The following is a 24,224-nucleotide window of genomic DNA, read 5'->3' as shown; positions in this document are numbered from 1 at the left end:
CGGAGGGGGGGGGGAGGCAATGCCCCTCCCAAACTGGGCACCTTCATTAATTTATTTTCTGTCGGTTACAATTAACATCATGAATACATTAATTATATGCTCCCGCGATTCCTAATGTGAGGGACAAAGCGAACCCTTGCCCCCCCCCCCCAAATATAGAAGTCAAACTCCGCCTATGATCGTGGTGCCAGGCAAAATGCTTCTGCTCTGCAAACAACAAACGGTGCCCATTTTGTTGTGGAACAAATTAAATGAGCCACTTTTACCCGAAGCCGCTCGATGATCCAACACTTCGTTCTTTTTGTTATCAATTGCCAGCTAAGCTAACAACAACGGACATGAGCTAGGGACAATCTGGAGCAACGCATTCTCGGCCAATTATCGCTCTATGGAGCCTTTCATGCAAGCGCAGGGAGATCATATACACATCCAGAAAGTGCAAAAATTTACCAATAACATTACCAAATAGTGATTACAGTGCGTTACAACCCAACTGTATCCTGTCACTGTGAACAGAAGATGACATTTAAAGGCGTCTTCTTCGTTCGTATGGCATGTAAGTAACAGTTTGTATAGACGATGTCATCGTTGAATGTTAAGACCCTTCAACAGATCCAAGGCGGCAGCAGACGCTGTATGGATTGCAGCGAAACCGCCGCAGTTGTGCATGGATGGCGTACTCGTCGGTGATGCGTTTGATGGTTTGGGCTTTACCACGGTTTCCAGATTGGTGAATCTTTGATTTTCCATTTCGGGAACAACGCGGTACGCCTCGTCGTCCCGTGCTGCATCCGAGGGCTCCACAGCCGTCGAGAGAGAGAATCGCGGCACTATCCACGGTCGGGTCCTCAACGATATTTGTGTTTGCCAACGTTCGTAGCCGCACCACCCTTGAGACCACGGCCTGAAGGGTGGGCTCACGGTCATCAAGATGGCAGCAACGTTTTGGTGGGAAAACCGGTATTACGTGCCAGCTTACCCTGCTTTCCGCAATCAGCTTCTGTGCTCGTGACAGGGACTCTCTGAGGTCAACTCGGCCTGAAACAAGCAACCTCGAGATGACACGACGAACATGAATCGAATTAAAAGTACACACAATGTGGGCTTCCAGTGGGGGTCAATGCAGCCTTAAATGAGAACCCAGTTAGCAGGCAACGGGACGTTCCACCTCCCTCGCGATTTGACGACACGAATCGAGAGTCGCAGTTTTGGTTCAAGAATCTATAACATTAAAAAAAAACTGATTAATGTAACACGCCTGGGGTCACGTGAATCCAGCGCGTACAACATATCGGGATCGGAAAGACACGTTTCTCACGCGTACGGCATGACGCATGAGAGAGCGGATATTAATTTCAAAATCAATGCATCGTTACTAATTAGGTGCTGCCGTCCGCCTCCTCGCCTGTGTGCGCGTTTAATGGTAACGCAACAACTTGGGCGTGCGTCTCGGCAGAGGAAGCGGGCCCGCGTAAACTTTTGAGCGGTGCGGCGGCTTGATCGAGCTGCGAGAAGCACCGACGTCCCTCGCTGACCGTGAGCTGCGGGGCACGCGCTGGTAGTTCCAGCGCGGCGCACGCCGGAAGTTGCAGCGCGGCGCATGCCGTCGATGCCTGCTGGGTGCACGCTACCCGTTCCGCGTCGATGCGGTCACGGCGGGGGCGTTCGCTACTCGCCGCCGTGACCGCTACCGCGGCCGCCGTTTGGACGCTGATTTTCTCACGCAATTAAAGCCTCGCTGGGAAAGAAAAACAAAAGAACGAATGCTAAACACGAATCTGTCTCAGGTGCGGCTTTTACACAGAATTACGTAGACTCACCTAGCTGCAAAACGGGTAGCAAATAATCACTTACAGCCCTTTGTCAATCCACTGCTGGATGAATGCCCTCCGCTCTGTAGTGCCAGTTATGGCAGCTGTTTGAAGTTGGTGGGGGGGGGTGGAGGGGGACCGGCACCAGTTCAGATGATCATTCACCACTGATATTAGCCGTGGCTGGGAATGGAACTCGGGTTTGCAGGATTCATAGCAAATTGGCACGGTCCAATATTATTGGGGCTTTTTGTTTTATCTGAGTCTCAAGACTCTTTAAATGAAGGGGTTCCACATTAGGATGTTTGGCCAATTCCATTTGAGCATTCTGGTGTGCGTGGAATTTCAGAGGACAGGACGGGGATAAATCCCACACGTACGAGTTGGTGATGTTCAAAAGTCCGCACAGATGGGTTTACAAACCCACTTGCTGCACTGCCAATTAACCAGCTGGAGGCTCAACTGGGAGCTCCCTGTCTGTCTGCTGGTGGCTTCCAGGAGAGTCCTGTGATCGGGGAGTCACAAAGAGCTGGGCAGACGTCTTACCCGAGTTTATTGTTGTTGTCAAACATCCAAGTAGCCGCACACAGAGTGCCATGCGCCGGTGCAGTAAATTACAGCTGTCTGCCCAGTAATGCTGTGGGTCATCATCAAAGTGCAGTTTGAAGTGGGGGCAGATGCCCCATACACAATGCAACATCGTTTACACCTCCGCCAGGCCCATCTGCACGTGAAAATTAGCATTTTTTAATGCAACATTTTTTTCAAGAAAACGCCACTCAATAATGAGCGCCGTGACTCCATGCACGCTTCCTGGAGACGTTCCCCTTCTCGAAGGCAGTTCACGGCTCCCATCCTTGCACGCACGCTGCAAGGCAAATCGGCGGGCGCGCGGATGATGCATGGAGAGATTTAGCGACATCATTCAAAGCAAGATGCCTGGAAACCAGATCTGCTCCACTGAGCCACTGTGTTCATAATTTCACGGGGTGCTTATTTATTGACTACAATGCCCTCACCACAATGCAAATCTCAACTGTTATGCGCCATTTGTAGTGGACCTGGCAAACCGGTAAAATTGACCACTGCAATAGCCAGGGCAGACAAGCTATTGTAGCGCATATTTTTATTTTCTATTTTTAATTTTCTTTACGAGAAGTAAATTTACATCTGAGAGCGAATACAATAGGGGCACTGGAAAAAGTTCCAATTTAACAATAATCGTCCAATAATTTTCTCAGGTTGTTATTCACTCCAAAATCAAACAAACTATTTCAAAAGTCATGCATTCACTATGCCTTACTCTAATTATTACGTCTCATTGTCTCACTACGTCAATAGGGTTCATCAATTATTGATGTTTTCCTCTCAGGTAATTAACTGCGGAATACGAATCAAGTAGAAATAGTAAGAGCCATTCCCAGGGCTGTCCCATAGGGGTGAGGAGCGTGGGGTCCAGGGCAAATCCCACACCGTGTGGGCCTCTAAACGCCTTCAAACTAAACCGGAAGTATTACATCTGATGACACCGTGACGTAAAAGTGCGGGGGCCCCCCCAAAGCGCGGGGCCCGGGGCAGTCGCCCCACAATTCGCCGTGTACCCTAGCACCGGCTCTGGTCATCCCGCTGTAAACGAAGATCTAATTGACTCCACGCGTTGCGCACTAACAATTACCCCTCTAACAACCACCACGGCAACCTACAAGCACGGCGCACCACCAGCGACAATTACCACAACCGCGATAACAACAATAATCCACCAATCCCATAGCAGCTACAATGCCCAGGACCAGGGCTAACCAGAGGGGCAACAGCGGCTCTCGTCCCAACTACATCGTACAAACCACCACGGCAACACCGGATCCACAGCTCACCGCAAAATAAAACCAATAACCACTGCAACCACGATTCAACATGGCAACAACGACCAGAATCATAACCCACTGTGGAAAATAATTGCCACGACAATACACTGCAGTTACAGTTCAACAGAGCAACAGTGAACACGAGCAGAAACACAAAGATAATTTAACCACCACCACAACAACACCGCAATTACTATAATTATATTGGGTAATTATCCAAGCTCTCGGTTCACTTAGCAGTAATGGCATGTGTCGGGGCCACGTGTTGGGGCTGCTTTTTCCCACCTAAAGTGAGGCCCGAGCATGAAACTACAAACGAAACTATTTTTATTTTACCAGGTAGGGTAAGGCCCAGTGAGCTGTATAGCTTTTTTTCAGTAGCGACCTGGCTCAAATAAGTGGCTGGTCATGTGGAAATTTATATCAGCCAAATACTCTAAACGCACGTTGATTCTAAATGGGAAAAACCGGAGGACCCGGAGAAATATTTCACGTGACCACAGGGAGAGAGACCACACAAACTCTCTATATACAGGCATCGTCGTGGTCGGGATCGAACCCACGACTTCCTGTATACCAGGCGAGGAAGATCACATGTCGTCACCATGGTGGGAGAAAATAACCGGTGCCAAACAAGGAAATCTAGGTAACCCACTCTCATACGAGGAGATCACACTGAGTACTGCCATCCCCTGGCCCACTCGCATTGCTGCACCTGCAATACTTGGCATGCCCTGGTGGTCACTTATCCAAGTGCTCGGCCAGGCTCAGCACTCCTTCACTTCAAACATCTGATCATCTAACCCAGCGGGGTCCCAAACTACGGTTGTCGAGGCGGCTCACAGAACGAAAAGCACAGTGACAGAGCGAGTGAAGCGTGCCGGGACCGAAACGTTCGCCAAAGCACCCTACTTGTTTTATGTCTGTCGGTCGTCTCTATCGTAAAGCGGTAAAATACACGCTCTGTAACACCATCACCCCTGTGGGCCTTCACACAGAGGTAGGCTCCTCTGATGGTGCACCTTTGTTTGCGGACGAAACGAGACTTCCACGATGCTGTAAGATTACCCCGTTTGTCGGCAAAGGGTTTGTCGCACAGTACTTGCGCCTCCTCCTCCTCCTGACTTTGGAGTCACTGGCGGTCACCGATGTTTTTCACGCACCCTGTCACTGGGCAACGGGTCCCAGAAAACGATTCGGCTACTCGGATGGGCTGTGAGTTGGGAAAGTTGTGGGAACCGTTTGGTCTGATCCTCCGCCTCTCCCCACGAGAGACGTTCCCGATTAGAGCTTCTCAAGGACGGCTCCACTTCTAGCGGACGGTGACGTTGGCCGAGACTTAACTCTTGAAACGTAGGCATGTGGCCCACCTTGCTACAGCCCAGCTGATGACACCTTTTGGCGTATGAGCGACCTAAGGGGGCAACTCATCCAAAGTGTGCTTCAACAAAAAGTGGCAGATGTTTACATTTCTAAGTGGCTAAATTACTCCGTGTGAACGTGCAATAAAAGACAAGACTCTTTTTAACATCGACTTAAAAACGCGACCTTGACTGTAGTCCATTATAAACTCGGATGTGACATTAAGTTAATTGCAACATTGTTTTTTTTATTAATTGTAATGTTCATTTTACTTTTATCAAGGTATTGCCATATATATCAATATCTATCATTATATAGTTTTTTCGAAGGTATCGTCATCAGCCATGATCAATCGACTGCTGGAGGAAGGTCCTCCCAGGGTGTCACTATCTCTCACATCACTGCAATGTAGTAATCCACCTACACGTGCACATGAGCTGATTTCATCACTCCATCTCTCCCCAGTGGACTTCCTCTGGGGTGCATGCCCTCCTTTGGCTGCCACTCCGGTAGCAGCCTTATCCACCAGCCGTCATAATCCCTCGAGACTAAACTATTCTTTTTGATTTAAAGCTTTCGTGACTGCAGTAATTCATATTCTTGGCTCTCTCGGTAAAGTCACGTTGAAGGGAAACAATAAAATAATAAAATATATAAAACAATAAAAATTCTCACGGCGTTTCGGCCACAACACAAACGGTCATCATCAGGTGTGTCGACACACGTGGCTTTACCGAAAGAGCTAAGAACATAAACTATTCTTATTTTATCAGTTAAGGCACCACTGAGTGACGTAGCACTTTGTCAGAAGCGACCTGGCCACAGATGATCGGCCGCGTGAGAAGTCACAAAGTCGCAAAGTGACTCATCACGTGGACATTTACAGCAGCCAAATTCATCTAAACACACGTTGTCTCTCTCAATGTGGAAGAAAAAAAAACGGAGGACCCGCGTGAAAAATCCACACGACCACGGGGGGGAGAAGCATGCAAACTCCCAACAGGCATCAGGGTCGGGATCGAACCCACGAGCTACCAGACAAGGTCTTGGGTTCGCTACCGCGGTGCCCTCGACTGAAGTGTCCTGCCCACTGGGGGGGGGGGGTGGGGTGGCACGTGCCCCCCCAATGATCCGATCGAAATCCCTCATTTTGATCGGATCATTGGGGTTTATTAGTAATAAATCGGCATTTTTCGACCCCCACTGCCACCGTGTAGCATATTATTATTACGTGCCAGGGACTCTATGAGATGATAGGACAATAGTCTGAGTCCATAATTGGCAATAAGTAACGGCAAAGCAGTTATAAGTGACTCACAGAAGTGTGCGCAGTTGCGTCTACAGAGTACACGACTTCCCTGAAGGCATCGACACCTTCAGCGAGCGCGATGCCGATCACACACGGTTCGAATTCGACCCTCGATCGATGGCTGCGCCATCGCGTCGAATAAAAAGCAAGGGACAAGTCCACACTTACTAACAACTCCTCTATCATTTTCATTGCTTGAGGGGTTGCCCCCCCCCCTACCTGAAAATCCTGGCTCCGCCATTCGTCCGGCCCAAGCCCTCTTTACTTTTCTTCACAGTCATCCAAAGGCATCACAAATGGCAGGTCAGAACAGGTCAGGCAACAGCCCAGCAACGGCCTCTCGTTAAAATTAAGCTTTCCTTCAACTTTAATAGAATAATTAGCGCACATGTCATCTGCAATTACAAAAGCCACCCCTAATCACTTTTGTGTCTCAGTCCAGTGCCCAATAATGTTGCATACCGCTCTCTCGCTCATTTGAATTTGCCGGCGAGCACCAGGGGGCTACTATTGCCAATTTATTCTGGTAAAAGTTGTCAGGCGGAACTTCTCAATTGCTACGAACCAGGCAACCCGAGTTCAATTCCCGATCACGGCCAACACCAGTGACGATTATCTGAACCGGTCTTGGGTCTCCCCAAGGTCGACTCAGCCTCAAATGAGTACCCGGTGCTGTGTGTAAAACATCGCCACTTAGGAGACAAAGGCGGGCGGGCGTGGTGCTGGCCACCCACCCCCTCGTGTGCTGTGCCGGCCTTCGTAGGTGCTCGCTAACAGCGCTTGCCCCAACGGTCTGTTCAGGCTATAAAGGGAATCCTTGTTTTACTACAGACACCTCATTATTTTTGTTTACATCAAAATTAATCCATAGCGTTGACTATCACGCACGGTGAGGCCATAAACTTTCTAAAGCACATTGTACAGAGACGGCCACTCTCACGTGCAACTGCAGGTTAAACGCCGAGGCTGCCAAGAGAACACTCCCTGCACTGCAGCGCGCCCTGTATCACAGTGCCGGGGGTTCAAAACGGCATCACAATAAGCAGAGTTGACATCGCAAAGAATTACCCGCAAGGCAAGCGCGGCAGTGAATCGTCAGTCTGTCGGCAGCGCATCTCAAAACCCAGCCATCTCCCAATGCAGGAGCCACAGCGGCTACGCAATCCATTACTCAGATTGAAACCCAGTCCTGGTCTTTTTCAAGTAACATACATATCTATGTACACACACCCGTGTACGTAAATAACAAAACAAAAATAAAAACGCGCATAGCTGCCCAATGTACGATGCGCCCCAGTGCACATGTTTGCAAGGCAACTTCGTTTTGTTAATGCAAACTGTCATAGCTCCAATTGTTATGAATGTTTCGGGCGTCGAGTCCATTATGCGGAGAGACGAATGCAAGTAGGGCAAGCGACTTCACGGGGCACAAGCTATGCGTTGGCGAGTACGCTCTTTTTTCTCCGGAATATTATTATTTTTTTGCCGGAAAAAAATTGCTACCAACACCAAAAAAAATGTCTGGTGACCAAAAAAAACACCCAGCATGCGGCAGATGTCATCAGATCTCAGCAGATAAGGAGGGTTTGAAACTGGTTAGTTAAATTACATGGATAGGCGACCACATGGGCTTGCCAGGTATTCATCGCCCTTGTAATGGCTCGCCAAGTTCCGGCACTACAGAACGGGTCTTCATGATTGTTATTGTGGGCTTGTGCTGCAAAATGACCAGATTGCACTATAGCAATCTATTTCGCCCAATCTATCTAGACAGAGTCTTGAGTTTGCTGCCAAAAGCCAAACACTCGTTAATGGTAATGGCAAAATATCTCAATGCAGGATTCCTGACGGAAAATATGAACACTCAATGAGGCTTTCCTGGGTATATAATTCGCAATTCTTGTTCAAGGAATTATACTTATTCTTATTATAATTAGTTGCTCTTGATCTGTATTACATTTTTATTGTTGATGATGATGATGATGTCTTCGCTGATGGTAAACACTTTGGGACCTTCGGGTGAAAGGTTCTACATGAACTCAAGAAATTAGTATCACCATTATTATTAAATTAGGCAAACCACACCAAGGTTATGTGTTTTGTGGGATGTTAACTGCCTCGCCTGGTGTACAGGAGGTCGTGGGTTCGATCTCGGCCCTGACGCCTGCTGCTGTATATTGGGAGTTTGCGTGTTCTTCCCGTGGTTGCGTGGATTTTTTCTCCGGGTCCTTCCAGTTTTCCCCTTCACATTTAGAAACATCACGCATTCAGAGTATTTGGCTGCTATAAATTTCCACGCGATAAGGCCATTTCGTTGAGTAACCATTTGTGGCAAGGTCACTTCTGAAAAATATCTATATAGCTCAGTGGGCCTTACCTGGTAAAATACAAATGAGTTTCGTTTTAATGTAGTCTCCTTCGTGTTGATTATTGAAAAAAAAAAGTTTGTAATCAGTTCAAGTTCAGTTTAGAAGATTCTAACTTACCTCTTGTGTTCATTACAAATGGCAGGGGTATCAAACCAAACTTTACAAAATCAAGACGCTAGGCAAAACAAAACTCCCCCGACAGTCTCCGCTACCGGACTTCAACCAGGCCACACGGGACAAGCGCGACACAAAGACCACGGAGAGGACCGGCAACCCGCTCCCACCAAGCCCCGCGCCCTCACGATCCGTCAATCGACGATGCCCACCGAACTGGAAGCGAAAGTTACGGGTGAACTCGGTTGCTTTGCTCCGGCCTTGACACGGGGCCGGCAGCCAGAGGCAAGGGTTGTCCCGATGACAAACAGGCCTTCGGACATCGCGATACAAGCAGCGGAATATAAAAGCTCACCGTGAACAGACCAAGATAGGTACCCTGTAAATAACAACTTGAAGATTCATTGCATTGATGGTAGTAGAAAAAAATACAGGACAGATTTCATGGACTACTGCGGAGGGCTTCTCGGCACTTTGCGCCTCGCCCGTTACCCCCACTGATGTCCTCTTCCCCCCCCCCCCACCATGTGTGCAGATACTACTGACTCTATTGTATGTAGGGTGTTTAGGTATATATGACTCTATAATAGATACTACTGACTCTATTGTATGTAGGATGTGTAGGTATATATGACTCTAGAGTAGATACTACTGACTCTATTGTATGTAGGGTGTGTAGGTATATATGACTCTAGAGTAGATACTACTGACTCTATTGTATGTAGGGTGTGTAGGTATATATTACTCTAGAGTAGATACTACTGAGTCTATTGTATGTAGGGTGTTTAGGTATATATGACTCTATAATAGATACTACTGACTCTATTGTATGTAGGATGTGTAGGTATATATGACTCTAGAGTAGATACTACTGACTCTATTGTATGTAGGGTGTGTAGGTATATATGACTCTAGAGTAGATACTACTGACTCTATTGTATGTAGGGTGTGTAGGTATATATGACTCTATAATAGATACTACTGACTCTATGTATGTAGGTTATGTAGGTATATATGACTCTATAGTAGATACTACTGACTCTATGTATGTAGGGTGTCGAGGTACAGTATATATGACTACAAAATACATTTATCTTTTTCGGGGAGGTGGGGGGTTGACAATTGTTGTAAGCCTGTTGGATCAACTTTTTACCCCCACATCTGGTTGGGGGCGGTGTCCACTTCCTATAACTTTTTTTAATTCAGGCGTTCCGAAAGGCTCTTATAATATAGTTGACGGACACAACGGAACGCCGGGCTTTTATAATAGATGACACGCTCTACGTGGCCCGCAGTCTAATGCATCTTCAATCTATCTGGGCGTCGGGCTTGATTGATTCCTGTGGCACTGATTCAACAAGGTTGTTCTTTTCCCTCCTCCTGTCAGCTACAAATACACTCCGAATACACCCGGGACGAGAATTTCGCTTTAGACACAACGATGCTTGTCGGATTACGACCCATTTGTGTACGGGAAGCACGCCAGCAATCATGCAGTGCCTCGTGACACACACATGTAATGTGTCGTGGGTCAAGAGGCCCAGCGCTTACTGGGCTTCATTTCTTATGGGAGAGTGACAGTTTTGAGTCACTTGGGCTGACTCTGCTGAGGAGACAATGAGTATCAAAACCAATGCTGAGATGCCCTGCGTTAAACAAAGATGCCGCCTAAATGATGCACTTTCAAGAAGGCTGTATGGCTGATGGGATTCGTTTAAAAGTTAAAAAAAATAAACTGTTTTGTATTTTCACGTGGAGGAGACAGATATGTGGAGGCGTATTGTATGCTTATTTTTAGTTTGTTACGTAAATGTAAAAGTCGGTTATACAGTGGGCATCAACGTATAAAAATACCCTTTTGAAGGTACAGCTACCTCTCTAAGTAACATTGCTGGCTGCGTCACCCACGGCTGTGGTCGGTGTACAATGGGGCTCTACCCTTCAGGGAATTATACATTGATGCAATGTTTACGTCACGAATTAATCCGTCTCTTAACAGCAGAGGTGGAATATAATTCAGAGTGGAAAAAAACAAAAAGACTCGAGATTTCTCAGGAAAAGCCACGCCATTTATTTGCTTCACTCAATAAATCGGGGCGGTGGAGCCAGTGGCGAGGTGAACCCGGCGAGCAGAGTTCGATTCCCAACCACGGCCAACATCGGTGGCGAGTGATTTCAGAGCACAGCCCCTGGGCCCTCCACTGCGTTCAAGCAGTGGGTTGACAAAGGGCTGAACACTCATTATTATTACTTCGTTCATGGGGGCTCGCGCGTGCGTGCGTGAAGTTACGTTGCGAGTGCGGTGCCGCCCATGCAAGCACACGGAGTAACGTGCGCGTTAGAATCATTTCATTTATTTTCTCTGCACTCAGAAATGTAGACACAAAACTCTTGATTTACAAGACGTGAAACGAGATATAAAACAGGAACATGGCAACATCTATATTGAATACACGGCTTGATGCCAGGTGAGTGCAGTACACGGTGTTACACGGGAAAAGAATGTCGTTGGACATTAAGATCACATTATAAAGCAAAAAAAAAGCAGATATAAAGGTTTGATGGCACGCAATAAAAAGTGCAAAGAAATGCGAGGAAAGCACGGTGGGAGACGTGAAACATGAACATAAACGATGTGGCACTTTGCAGAACAGTGTGCTCTAATAACGCCATGTAACACGATTTTTGTTTATAGATGTGTGCCCCGTGTTACAGCAGAACAGCGTGGCGGCAATCGGGAACAGCTGCAGATATGAAAAGTGCCACCGTGCATGCATTATGGGCTCATTTCATTCAATGCTGCCCCTTGTGGCCCGAGGGCAGCGCACGGGCGAGCGCGGGAATCTTGTGTCGCCCTCTGCCAACGCTAAGGGCGCGCGGATAAACGATGGTTTGGGTAATTAATTGTACGCCGTCTACGTGACCACACAAGCACACAATCACAAGGCAGACTGGCATCATGTTGGGAGCGCTTTGTGATAAATGAGCGTAAGAATGAAAAGCAAGGTAAAAGTGTGCCCAAATAGGACCGTTTAATTAGTGCATGTTACCTAAAATGACATACGGATCAGAAACATGGCAATTGCCAGAGAAATGTAAACGACGAGACGGTCACGGAGGCGCACGGAGAGGCGTAACGCTTGGAATCGCACCTGGCTAATAGGAAGAGGACGCCGCGGATTGGAGAACAATGTTTTTTTGACCGTGAAGTAAAAGTGAAGTGGATTTGGGCAGGACACGTGACTCACGAGAAGGAGTGGTGACCGGTGGTTGAGACTAACCAGGGAGTGGCAGCCAAAGGAGAGAATACACCCGAGAGATTCCATCCACCGCAGAGATGGAGCAATGAAATCAGCTCGTGTGTCGGAGCTAGATGGATTGTTGCATTGCAGGTCCATGTGAGATGGTGACGGGCTCGGGGTGACCTTCAACTAGCAGTGGCTAGATCACGGATGATGATCGGCTATTTTTTTCGTAACTGAACCATTCACGCTTCAAAAAACACTCATAGGTCAACAGCGTTAACCTGCTAGACTACTCAAACATACGAAAGCCAAACACACAGTACTCACACAAATAGTATATATACACACTTTGGTAGTGCCAAATATAACGTGTTAAATGTTTCCACTTGATGGGCATTGTGTGCAACTTGAGAGGCTGTTGGCAGACAAAAAACTACATTTTAAAATAAAAGTTTAAAAAAGTAAATCATAATTTACTGCCATTTTTATCAATCCACTGCAGGATGAAGTCTCCCCCCCCCCCCACCATACTGTGTCAGTCATGGGTGTTGTATGACCACACTTCACCATGCTGGTCAGTCCAGGTTGGTGAAGGCGGGGGGGGGGGGGAATCAGACATAATTCGCCACTGATGTTAGCTGTGGTTAGGAATTGAACTCAGGTCACTGGTACACTGATACGTTATAAGGTCGCGCTAATTACACACAAAGTGCTTGCCACAAATGATCGACAGTACCTCGCTGATCTCGGCAAGGAGCATATACTATCATCACGCAAACTCCGGTAGTCGTCCTCACAGCAAGGGGCTTTTGGCTGCCAGCCATCGAGCAAAGACGGTGGTCACCGCATCGCGCGGCGCTTTCAGATGCGCTCCTGTGGCCGTCTGGAACGCTCTTCTCCTTCCGATACTAAGAATGCACTTTTAAATCTCGATTGAAAACTCATTTCTTCAGAACTGCTTTTCGTGTTTAGTTGGTTGTCCTTCACCCGCACTGACGATGAGCACGGTTGGCTACGTACGGTGCGAAATAAATTTGACATACATACGCGGAGACACGTGCCTTCACCCAAAGTCTAACCACTGCAACCACTGCTTCCCACACCGAACTGTTTTAAAACTAAAGCGTGTCAGAGAGTGGGGGGGGGGGGGGCAGCTGAAGCACTGTTCGCACGTGGAAAGTCCACGATTGCCTCTGCCATGTAAATGTGGATTTTTCTACCACAGGCTAAGCGGCAGTAAACTATGTACGTACACAGAACTTATTTTGCGCCGTATGTAGCCAACTGTGCTAATTGGAGGTGCGGGGGAAGGACAAGAAGCTTAACAGTTCTAAACCAATGAGTTCTCAAGGATTTAAGAGCGCATAGCTCCAGCGGCTTCTCTATATCGCGGAGGAAGAACATTCCAGAAGGCCGCAGAAGCGCATCTGAAAGCGCGCGATGCCGTGACTTCTTTGCTCGATGGCCAGCCAAAAGCTGCCGCGAGAATCACCGGAGAAACCCAGATGAGTGCGACTGCATCGCTGTTTTGACCGGGAAGATATTTCGGCTGGACCCAACGAGGTGGAAGCACGTTTCCCTAATTACAATCAGGGCCAACGAGGAAACACGTTTAGGGCAGCCGGTGGCCTGCCGATAAGCAGTATTCGTTCGCGCGTCCCCACATCCCGCTACTCTCTTCAAGCCAAAACGCGGCCGTCCACGCCGATGTCCTCGACCTGGCCACTACGCCGGGAAGTGTAGGGTGAAGATGGCCTCGTGCGACGGGGGGAAGGGAAGCTCCGGCAGCAGCTGCACGGCGCCTGTTTCCAGCTCCAACACCACGGCGCAGTTCTGCTCGGGGGCGGGCATGGCGATGGCCGTCGGACCGCCGCTCCCATCGGCCCCCGCGACCACGGCTGCCCCCTGCCCCACCAGGCACAGCTTGGGGAGCAGCGCGGGCCTGCTCCATCGGCCCTCTTGAGGCGAGAAGCTGAGCAGCACGCTGCTGGCGTTGTTGCAGCCCAGCACGTAGAGCCGCTCGGCCGCCACCATGCAGTAGAGCGCCGGCAGGTCGACGGCGGCGCGCGTCAGCGTGGGCAGCACCTCGCTCCAGCGGTCGCGCGCCACCTCGTAGCGCAGCAGCAGCTTCTCGCCCGTGCGGGCGATGTTGCCGATGGCGTAGACGTCGTCCCGCAGCGTGGCCACGAGCGGCACGTCGTGCGTCATCGTCATCGAGAAGGTGAAGTCGGTGAAGGGCAGCGACGACACGAACGTCCACGTGTCGCTCGCGGGGTCGTAGCGCTCCACGGCCGAGTAGACATGGGTGCGCGCGTCCGGCGACGTCAGCGCGTCCAGGTACCAGCCGCCGAGCGCGAACAGGAAGCCCCGCGCCACGGCCAGGCTGAAGCGCCGCCGCCGCTTGCGCATGCACGCCACCTCGGCCCAGGTGTCCGTCAAGGGGTTGTAGCGATAGGCCAGCGAGCGGAACTCGGAGCGGGAGCTGCCCCCCCGGCAGTGCCTGTGGCCCCCGATGATGTAGAGGTAGTTGTCCAGGACCGCTGTGCTGAAATTCCACTTGTCAGAGGCGAAGGGCAGCTCACTTCGGCGCAGCCATGCCCTGCTGCTGCGGCCGCCGCCATCGCCCGCGGCGGCCGCACCGTCGCCGAACGCGTTCGTCTGCGTGCCGCCGGCATCCCAGAAGCGGCCACCTCTTGAGGCCTCGTCCCCATCAGCCCTCACACTCAGATGGTAAATGCACCTGCCGCTTCCGTTTGCCAGGTGGGCGGGAACGGTGCACTCCTTTTTCAAGACGCAGAGGTGCCTGGCGCCTTCAGTCCGCAGCCTTCGGATCTTCTCCACCTTCTCGGGCGGGAGGCGCTTGCCGATGTTGCCCAGCTCAAGAAAGTTGCTGCTCAAATACGAGTAGGCAGCTGCCAGGGCTTCCTCGCAAGCGATCGACTCGGCAAACTCCAGGAAGGACCAGCAGTTCCGCCGGTCGAGAATTCCGCGTGCGTATGCGCCGCACTCCTTCAGAAACCCGGGCATGACCAGGTAGTTTGCCGTCTCGATGCACTCGCACACGATGTCGGGCGTCAGCAGCACCAAGCGGCCGTCGTGCACGAAGTCCAGGATGGGCTCGAGGATCTCGCAGGGCACAGAGGTGAGGTCCACCGTCCTCTCCTCGTTCTCTTGCATGCGGGACCTGAACAGGGCCCTGAAGTACTCGCTATGCTCGCACAGCCTGTCCCTGCGCAGCCTGAAACGCTGGCGGGAAGCCAGGATGTCGACCAAGTCCAAGCCATCCCCCGCCGTGTCGTCATCGTCGGACGCGTAGACTTTAGTGTCGAGACGCAGCGCGCTGCGCTCGGGCACGTGAGACGGCTTCTCGCCCGCCACCGTCTGGCATCGGCTCAAAACCCAACTCAACCATCGTGGGAGAAAGCTGACGGCATACGCGACACTGTCACGCACGGCCCGCAGCAGATTTGTGGCGAAAAACGTCACCAACGACAGAATATTCGGGCCGCTTCTTTTCATAGTCCTGCCGTGCTACGGAAGCTCTTACTACCGCGCTTACGGCGTTAACTCTGCTCCACTATTTATAGAGACTCTGTGAGTATAAATAGAGTGGATGAAAGCCAATGCTTGAGAGATGAGTGGCAGTAACAAACATGGCACTGCTGTTGATTTCTCATGCATTTGGGTTCATGTTAGCTTTGTGTTTTAATCCATTCACGAGGCACCATAAGCTTCATCTTCATGGCTTCTGAAGCAATGCACCAGGCCAACCCAGAATGTGCAACGTGCAAGCTTCGGCATCAATGATTTTACAACATTTATATTGATGCAATTCTCTTTGTTATCTATCTTTTGTGTTTTTAACAACACGTTGCAGTGGAAAATAAGATGATCAAAATCAACAATGACAACAATGGCCACAAACTGATTTACTCTTGTACCTATTGATCACATCATTGACTCAATTACGAAACGGCAGGCCCAGGCATCATTATATCACGCATGCATTCATCACGGCCTTCTTTTGGGTTTTTTTTTTCCAGCTGCTCATTTAAATTAGTGTACAGCAATGAACAAACAAGTGTCGTTCATACATTAATTACGTGAATACACAATCGCATTTCCCCCCACCCCCCTTTCATCCGTGTTCACAGTTTAACGGTTGTGTATTTGAATACTGCATCTGTACAAAAACGAATCTGTATTTTGTATCTGGCTTTTCCTTACTGCACCACCACTATACATGCCAGCGCAGAATTAGAAATACCTTTGTACTCCGACTGTACAAAAGAAAATAGTGTGATAGGTGTGTATGATTACAACATTACGTGTGAATGGAAGGGCGTTCGTGCACACGTGCAATGTACACATGGCAGCGCTAATCCGATTCTGTAGCGTTTCTACAGGACCGTACTTGTAAATGGAATTTTTTGCACACACAAAGCCATATTTATACCCTTATATTCGGCACTTAAGGATTAATTTTGAGAGAACACTTAATACGTATTCGGGATAAATTAATTAATTACACTAGAGGTGTTGGGGTAAAAAAAAAATCTTTAACACGCTTCCTGAAGCCGCGGTTTATTCAAAAGCCCAAAACGTCAAACGGCCAGCAACAAAACAGCACCGTCAGAGCCGTAACAGAGAAGGGTTAAATAGCACGTCAGCGCCGAGGAGACTGGTACCTCGGCGTGCTTGCCGAGCACCAACGTCTGCCTGTTTTTTTTTTAAATCCCACCGCTTTGTGATGATTTCCGCAGATATTCACAAAGGCACCCGCGTCCACTCTCTCTCTCTCGCGCGGTTCCTCGGCCCAGGCGGTGCAACCCACTGCGTGGAACATCTCGCGAGTCGCAAAGCCGGAGAGTCGGTTTCCTGTTGCGGCATGTGCGCGTCTCCTGTCTACCCCCCGCCCCCCCCCAACCGGTGAGCCAGTCGTCAACATTCTACGCTCCCATGCAGGATCAGAGAGGTGTGCTGGATTGGACCCAGTACCACCCCATGTCCTTTCGGCCCGCTCACCGTCACTCGTCTTCGGTGGTACATCGCCGTTTTTGGTGGCCCACACGACGGCTCTGCTGGCCACTCTCTCCGGGGAGGCGTTGGGAGTTGGGCCTGTCGCCATCGCGACGGGCAGTCCAACAGAGAACAGCCACTGTTGACTTCCCATAGAGTTGTACTCAATCCTTTTTTGCCAACCCCAGAGGGATGAAGGATTGAGCTGATAACCTGACCGGAATTTGAAACCCACAAGCATCCAACAGTGAGCTGCACACTCTAACCGTTGCACCACCCGACTACAATATTTTGAACATTACCAGCCGCAGAAATGTATTAAATTAATAGCCGCTCACATGCAACCATGGTCTAGGAGGCTTCCATTACAAAAGACACACTCCTTGACCCGGTTAAACAAACGACGGTGAATTCAATTTTCTCGCAAAGTTAATTACGCCATGGATACCACACAAGCTGGGTAGCGCAACCCGTTTGGTTGAAGCGGGGCAGGGAGGTAAAGATCATCGCTGAGATGGTTGAGGGCCACGAGGGGTCACACTGTGGGTAGAGGTTACACCAGGAGACGTTCCCAGCCGCAGACTAGGCTGAGGAATGGGCCCAAGTCACCTTGGGGCATCCACAGCTGTAAGCCCCTGTATGGGGGGATTGACTCTTCAGAAAAATGTATGGTGAGGTATTTTATAGACTGTACATAACACTGTGTATTGTGATATTAGTTTCTCTGCCCCTACACATTGGGAAAATGATTATTCTGTGTGTGTGCATGCATTCATGCAGGAGGTTATAAAAATGTTTTTATTTTACATAGCCAAAAAACCGAGAGGTACATCTAGGTGCAGTTCTAGCATGACAAGCGGACATACAATAAGGTTGGCACAAACATAAACACCTTTAGGATAAAGCAGTATATTCTTCGATTTAAAGCTTTCGTGACTGCAGGGATTCGTCTTCTTGGTTCTTTCGGTGAAGTCACATAGAATGGAAATAAAATAATAAAAATAAAACATATTTATTTTATTATGTTTTATATTTTTATCATTTTATTTCCAATCTACGTGACTTTACCGAAAGAACCAAGAAGACAGTATATTCTTATTATTGGGATTTATAATTTACATTGTTAAATACATTTTCAGTTACCATCGCGAGATTGGCACGGCTGAGCATGTAACCCCATTGCTTATGATAACAACGCGGTGCAAGATGTCCAATGTATATTCATCAAACGCCACTTAACATAAAGCAATGCATGTCTCGAGATACGCATGCATAATAAATAGTCATTTACAGCCCTTTTGCCAATGTACTGCTGGATGAAGACTTACACATATGGGATTGGTCCTGGGAGTTGTCTGACCATACCTCACCACCGTGGTCAGTGTAGGTAAGATGACGAGATGGCCTAGGACTGGTAAGATATCGCTGGTTTTAACCGTGGTCACTAATTGAGCTCAGGTCAAAGGGTTCACTGCTCCGTGTGCTGAAAGCTACGCCATCATTCCCCACACGTGAATTTGGTGTTATGTAAGTCAAAATGTATTTTGTATACATGAGTCTAACAATAATAACAACAATTTACGTAAGACGTTCTACGCGAGTACAGTTTTTTCCATTATTAAACAAATCAGACGGCTTGTTCTCTCTGTAAAATTAACCTAATTAAATTTAAGCGAAAGGAGGGAGAATGTCCCCAGCCAATGCGTTGCTCGCATGGCCTCACGGCGCGTCTCCAGCGCAGGGCACATTTCCACGTGCGAGCCGGGCCTCTGCCGCGGTGATATAAATAGCCTCTCTCCCTCAGGTAACGTGAAATCATTGGCCACATAAACCCAGCGCATCAGTTCCCCTGGCGCTGCGCGCGGACGCAGGGCCACAGACGTCACAAAAAAAAGAGACATTTATCGTCTGCAGTTCATGATAATGAGCATAATCAATGGCGCCTCGCCAACAGGGGGATGGGCGGTGCGCAGTTTTGCTTTCAACAACTTGAGGGAAACTCGCAGCAGCAGCGTGCCACCAGTGTGTCAATGTACGTGTGCGTCTACGCAGCAGTGTGTCAATGTACGTGCGCGTCTACGCAGCAGTGTGTCAATGTACGTGCGCGTCTACGCAGCAGTGTGTCAATGTACGTGCGCGTCTACGCAGCAGTGTGTCAATGTACGTGCGCGTCTACGCAGCAGTGTGTCAATGTACGTGGGCGTCTACGCAGCAACCGCACACTCTTGATCCGACATCAATTGATAACACGGTCGGACAGATGACCGATCAGAAAGTACCATACTGAGCCTCGTGTTTCGACAGCCAATCCCGAGGATCCAGGCCCAATCCCATCCGTTAAAGCCTTCATCCAGCAGTACAATGACAAAAGGGCTATACATTACTTTGTCTTATGCATGCGTGCGTATCTCAAGACATGCATTGCACAATGTTAGGTGGCGTTTGATGAATACGCATTGAATTAGACATCTTGCACCGAGTTATTATAATAAGCAATGGGGTCGCAGCCTCAGCCATGCCAATGTGTCAATTCCAGGACCCGTAATTCCTGCCAGTCCACTCGTGCAGTTCTCTCGAGATAACCATTCGGGGCTTCATGGTGCACGTGGCTGACCTCTCCTGCAGGGAATACAAATTTAGTAGCCACTCTTTACTGTCTCTGTCTTTATAGAGAGACGACGACTAATCCCCTCCACCTGACCCCTCCTAACTTTCTTGGCCACTCCCTGTGAGAGAGGCGATGAGTCCACCTACGTTTACAAAGACAGAGTGGCCACTTAACATTCTCTGCAGACCAGGACACAGCATACACATCATGAAGACCTCCTGAACTAACAGGTAACCCGATAATTCTGGCGCATGGAAAGGCAGGAATTAAAGGTCTCGGGATTGGCTGTAGAAATGTCTGCAGATAAAATGACTACGGGTTGAGGGCGCATATTCTTAGCGAGCTCTTTCCTTACGTATAATTGTTTTGCCATTGTCTAAATCCAAACTGCTATCATGAATGTGTTTAACCAAGCCTGGCGTACACTCTGCCGATGGCCATTGGTCGGTTAGCATTGAGAGGGCGGGACTCCGATCGTGGGTCAGGCGCTGGAGAGCAGTTCATTTATATAAAGAATATGAAGCTTATTCTTGGTTCTTTCGGTAAAGTCACATAGAAGGGAAACAATAAAATAATAAAAATATAAAACAATAAAATTCTCACGACGTTTCGACTGCAACACAAGGAATCATCATCAGGTGTGAAAACCACAGCAAGAAAATTTGAAAAGAGTGGCATTTTTTAACGTTAGCACCACGGAGAGCGATTTGGCAGATATTCAGATGGACGAGTCCATCTATGTTCGGAAAAGAGGAGGGGGGAGACGAAAATAATGGATGCGGTCTGAAAGTCACCGTAAGCATGAACAATCAATTAAGACCCGAAATGGTTTATCAAATCCTTCCAATGTTTGCTGAGCCAGAATCCATCTTCTCGGTTTAAATTGTCTCTGTGTTTGTATATGTGGATAGCCTCATGAACGAATCTTTCATGGTAGCCAGATGGCTTGCAAAGATTCGTTCATGAGGCTATCCACATATACAAACACAGAGACAATTTCAACCGAGAAGATGGATTCTGGCTTAGCAATCATTGGAAGGATTTGATCAACCATTTCAGGTCTTAATCAATTGTTCACGCTTACGGTGGCTTTCAGACCGCATCCATTATTTTCGTCTCCCCCCTCCTCTTTTCCGAACATAGATGGACTCGTCCATCTGAACAAACTGTCAAATCGCTCTCCGTGGTGCTAACGTTAAAAAAACGCTACTTTTTTCAAATTTTCTTGCTGTGGGTTTCAAACCTGATGATGATTGCTTGTATTTTTTTTATTTAAAGCTTTTGTGACTGCAGGGATTCATATTCTTGGTTCTTTCGGTAAAGTCACGTAGAAGGGAAACAATAAAATAATTAAAATAATAAAAATATAAAACAATAAAATTCTCACATTTTTATTATTTTATTGTTTCCCTTCTATGTGACTTTACCGAAAGAACCAAGAATATGATTGCTTGTGTTGCAGTCGAAACGTCGTGAGAATTTTATTGTTTTATATATTTTTTATTTTATTGTTTCCCTTCTACGTGACTTTACCGAAAGAACCAAGAATATGAATCCCTGCAGTCACGAAAGCTTTAAATAAAAATGTAATGTGAAGCTTGTTTTTATATATTGTCCTCATGTATTTTGCCGTAAATAAAGAATTAAAGCTTTCGTGACTGCATAAAATTACTCATTGGTTTTTTCGGTAAAGTCACGTATGTAGAAATACCATAAAATGATATTAAAATAAATAAAAGGCCACGAATTTCATGGAGAACCTACGAATGGTCACCCTCAAAGGTCAGCGTTCTAATATTGGAGGTTTTCATTGGTCCAGCTGTAATGTGACAAAGAGGCCAGTAGAAATTCTCAACCTTGCTGGCTTAGCCAATGAGAATTGGCACAAAAATGTAAACTAAAATTTCTGCTACTCAGCAGGCCCCTTCATTGACTGTACGTCTCCTGCATGTTTCTGACTTTGCAGTGGCCCTTTTGCAGCAATAATCGGATCACTGTGTGGTATTTATTAGTAACACGTGGAAATTTTCCTCAGGGTCGAGAATGATAAATTTCCACAGGAAAGCCTCACTGAATCTCAATACTCTTAAGACATCCTGCATTTGGGATGTTTGGTCAATTTAATTTATGACCGGCATGTGGGAGAAAACCGGGACTACCCAGACGGGGTAACACTCAAAGCTTTGCACATACAGTTTCAATCTACAGATACAGCCAATTTCACGGAATAGTCTACTGACTAAATCTCATGCCTATAACACCTCGTATGCATTGGTGGTCACCCGTGCAAGCACTAACCAGGCTCAAATCCTGCTCAGCCTGAGATCCAACACAACTGTGGCATATTTAGGGTGAAGTGATTGTAGACTTAATTAAAATAACAACAAAAACATTGAACACATCAATGAACATAATTCGTTGTTGCTTCCTGTAGCATTACGTACGTCCCACATGAGCAGTGTGCTGACTTTTCAACTTCCACACAACCTTTGTTTGACAAACCCCGTCTGTGCATTCGGACAACTGCCCAGTGAACGGTTTCAGCAAACCTAACCCACTCGACTCCTAGTGTTGCAAGCAGTGTGGCCTATTTATTTTGAGGCTTCACACGGCAATTATCCAGCCGACTGTTGCTGTGGTTATCGTGCTTGACTCTTAACGAGAAATTTCCGAGTTCATATCATAGTTAGGGTTCAACTGAGCTCATCATCCCTCAGAGATTAATACAAAACATTAGTGTCACAAAACGAGTGTCACTTACGAGAGGGCAACAGTGGTCACCCCATTGATTCGACCGAGCAAAAGCCATGGCAATGTAGAATTTCCACCACCAGGGCCAAACAGCGCAATAATAATTCAAATGTATAACGCGCATTCCATCCTAGGATTCCAATGTGCAGCGCATTAAAAGCAGGAAACAAAAACAGAACCAGGGCAACCGACCAAACTAAACAGGGAAGGCCACTTTAAAGAAATGGGTTGTCAAAGCACCCCTTGACCCGACCAGGTTACGCTGTACGGGACACGTCTGCACGTGGGTTCACAGCCAAAAGTGGCGACGCCTTCACTCCAGATTCCTCATTGAGCGCTGAGAGTGAAACGAAGGGGGACCCAGCAAGTCGCACGCGGGGCTCTCACCTGAGCACCGAGGGCGTAACTTTTGGTGCCCAATTCACTCATGGCATGCCGTTTTTGTCACTGTGGTTATAGAGGGCTGTCCACCGTGATGTACTTTGAAAGGGCACCAGACACATCCATTTTGTAAAGCACACACGACGGGGACTCCTCTACTCGCAAGCGAGTTAGGTTCCAGAGGTTACTGTTCGTAAGTCCAACTGTACTTCTGTCGATTCCAAACATGTTGTAGAGTGTACATTAAACACGGGGAATGGCTTTAAAAGTTGTATAATCTCCTGTAGACGTAGATGCCACTGTTTCTTCATGTTCTGCAGATGTAGATGCCACTGGTTCTTCATGTTCTGCAGATGTAGATGCCACTGGTTCTTCATGTTCTGCAGATGTAGATGCCACTGGTTCTTCATGTTCAGCAGATGTAGATGCCACTGATTCTTCATGTTCTGCAGATGTAGATGCCACTGATTCTTCACGTTCTGCAGATGTAAATGCCATTAGATATTTACGTTCTGCAGATGTAGATCCCACTGATTCTTCATGTTCAGCAGATGTAGATGCCACTGATTCTTCATGTTCAGCAGATGTAGATGCCACTAGTCCACGTGTTGCAGTTGTCCACGTGTTGCAGTTGTAAGATGCCACTGATTCTTCATATTCAGCAAATGTAGATGCCACTGGTTCATGTTCAGCAGATATAGGTGCCACTGGTTCTGTATGTTCAGCAGATGTAGATGCTAATTCCCTTTGGTGCTTGTGTTTCCTCTCTACTATCTTTAAAAACATGCCAAGAGATGTCTGGACAGTTGCTCTCTTCTTCTCTTCATACATCAACTTGTAACAGGCAATAGCATTGTGAACAGCTGCAACTGGACATACGGACAGGTTTGTTCATATCTGTGAAAGTTTGTAAGTCGAATGTTCGTAATTAGAGAAGTCCCTGTACGGTCATTGCTGGATTTTTTTTGTAAATAATAAATTTGCATTTGATACCCAAGGATAATAAACAAAGCTGATTAGGGGTGTGCGTGTTTATTCTCAAGGTCGTCAAAATATGCGAATTTTTTCACAATTAGTTTTGCAGTACTCTTTGATTCTTCGGTAAAGTCACGTAGGTAATAAATAAATACATTTAATAAAACAACAAATTAAAACAACGAAATTAAATCACGACGTTTCGGAGGCAACACAAGCTTCCTTCATCAGGTGTAAAAAGCACAGCAAAATTACTGCAGCAAAACTACTGCAGTGATTTTGCTGTGCTTTTTTACACCTGATGAAGGAAGCTTGTGTTGCCTCCGAAACGTCGTGATTTAATTTAGTTGTTTTCATTTTTGTTCTATTTTATTTAATTTATTTAGTTATTACCTACGTGGCTTTACCGAAAGAA

General features: G+C 47.6%; 2 protein-coding genes across 5 annotated transcripts in view; both read right to left on the bottom strand.

Annotated features, from left to right (window-relative positions):
* On the bottom strand, positions 1–24,067 carry LOC116950146 (kelch-like protein 30). Its single transcript, XM_076072644.1, has one exon. The coding sequence runs from the start codon at positions 15,592–15,594 to the stop codon at positions 13,801–13,803; it is 1,794 nt and encodes a 597-aa protein (XP_075928759.1). The 5' UTR covers positions 15,595–24,067; the 3' UTR covers positions 1–13,800.
* Positions 1–24,224, bottom strand: part of TYW1B (tRNA-yW synthesizing protein 1 homolog B) — a 139,253-nt gene that overhangs the window by 5,453 nt on the left and 109,576 nt on the right. The gene's annotated exons all lie outside the window — the stretch shown is intronic.

Source organism: Petromyzon marinus, chromosome 38 (genome assembly GCF_048934315.1).
Source record: "Petromyzon marinus isolate PM22_M1 ecotype Great Lakes invasive population chromosome 38, UKy_Petmar_22M1.pri1.0, whole genome shotgun sequence".
Classification (NCBI taxonomy): Eukaryota; Metazoa; Chordata; class Hyperoartia; order Petromyzontiformes; family Petromyzontidae; genus Petromyzon; species Petromyzon marinus.
Note: the sequence above shows the minus strand (reverse complement) of the source record. Positions and strands in the feature narration are given on the sequence as shown.

What these genes read in the sequence shown, in the direction of transcription:
- LOC116950146 (XM_076072644.1), bottom strand. Translation starts at nt 15,594, where the DNA reads ATGAAAAGAAGCGGCCCGAATATTCTGTCGTTGGTGACGTTTTTCGCC.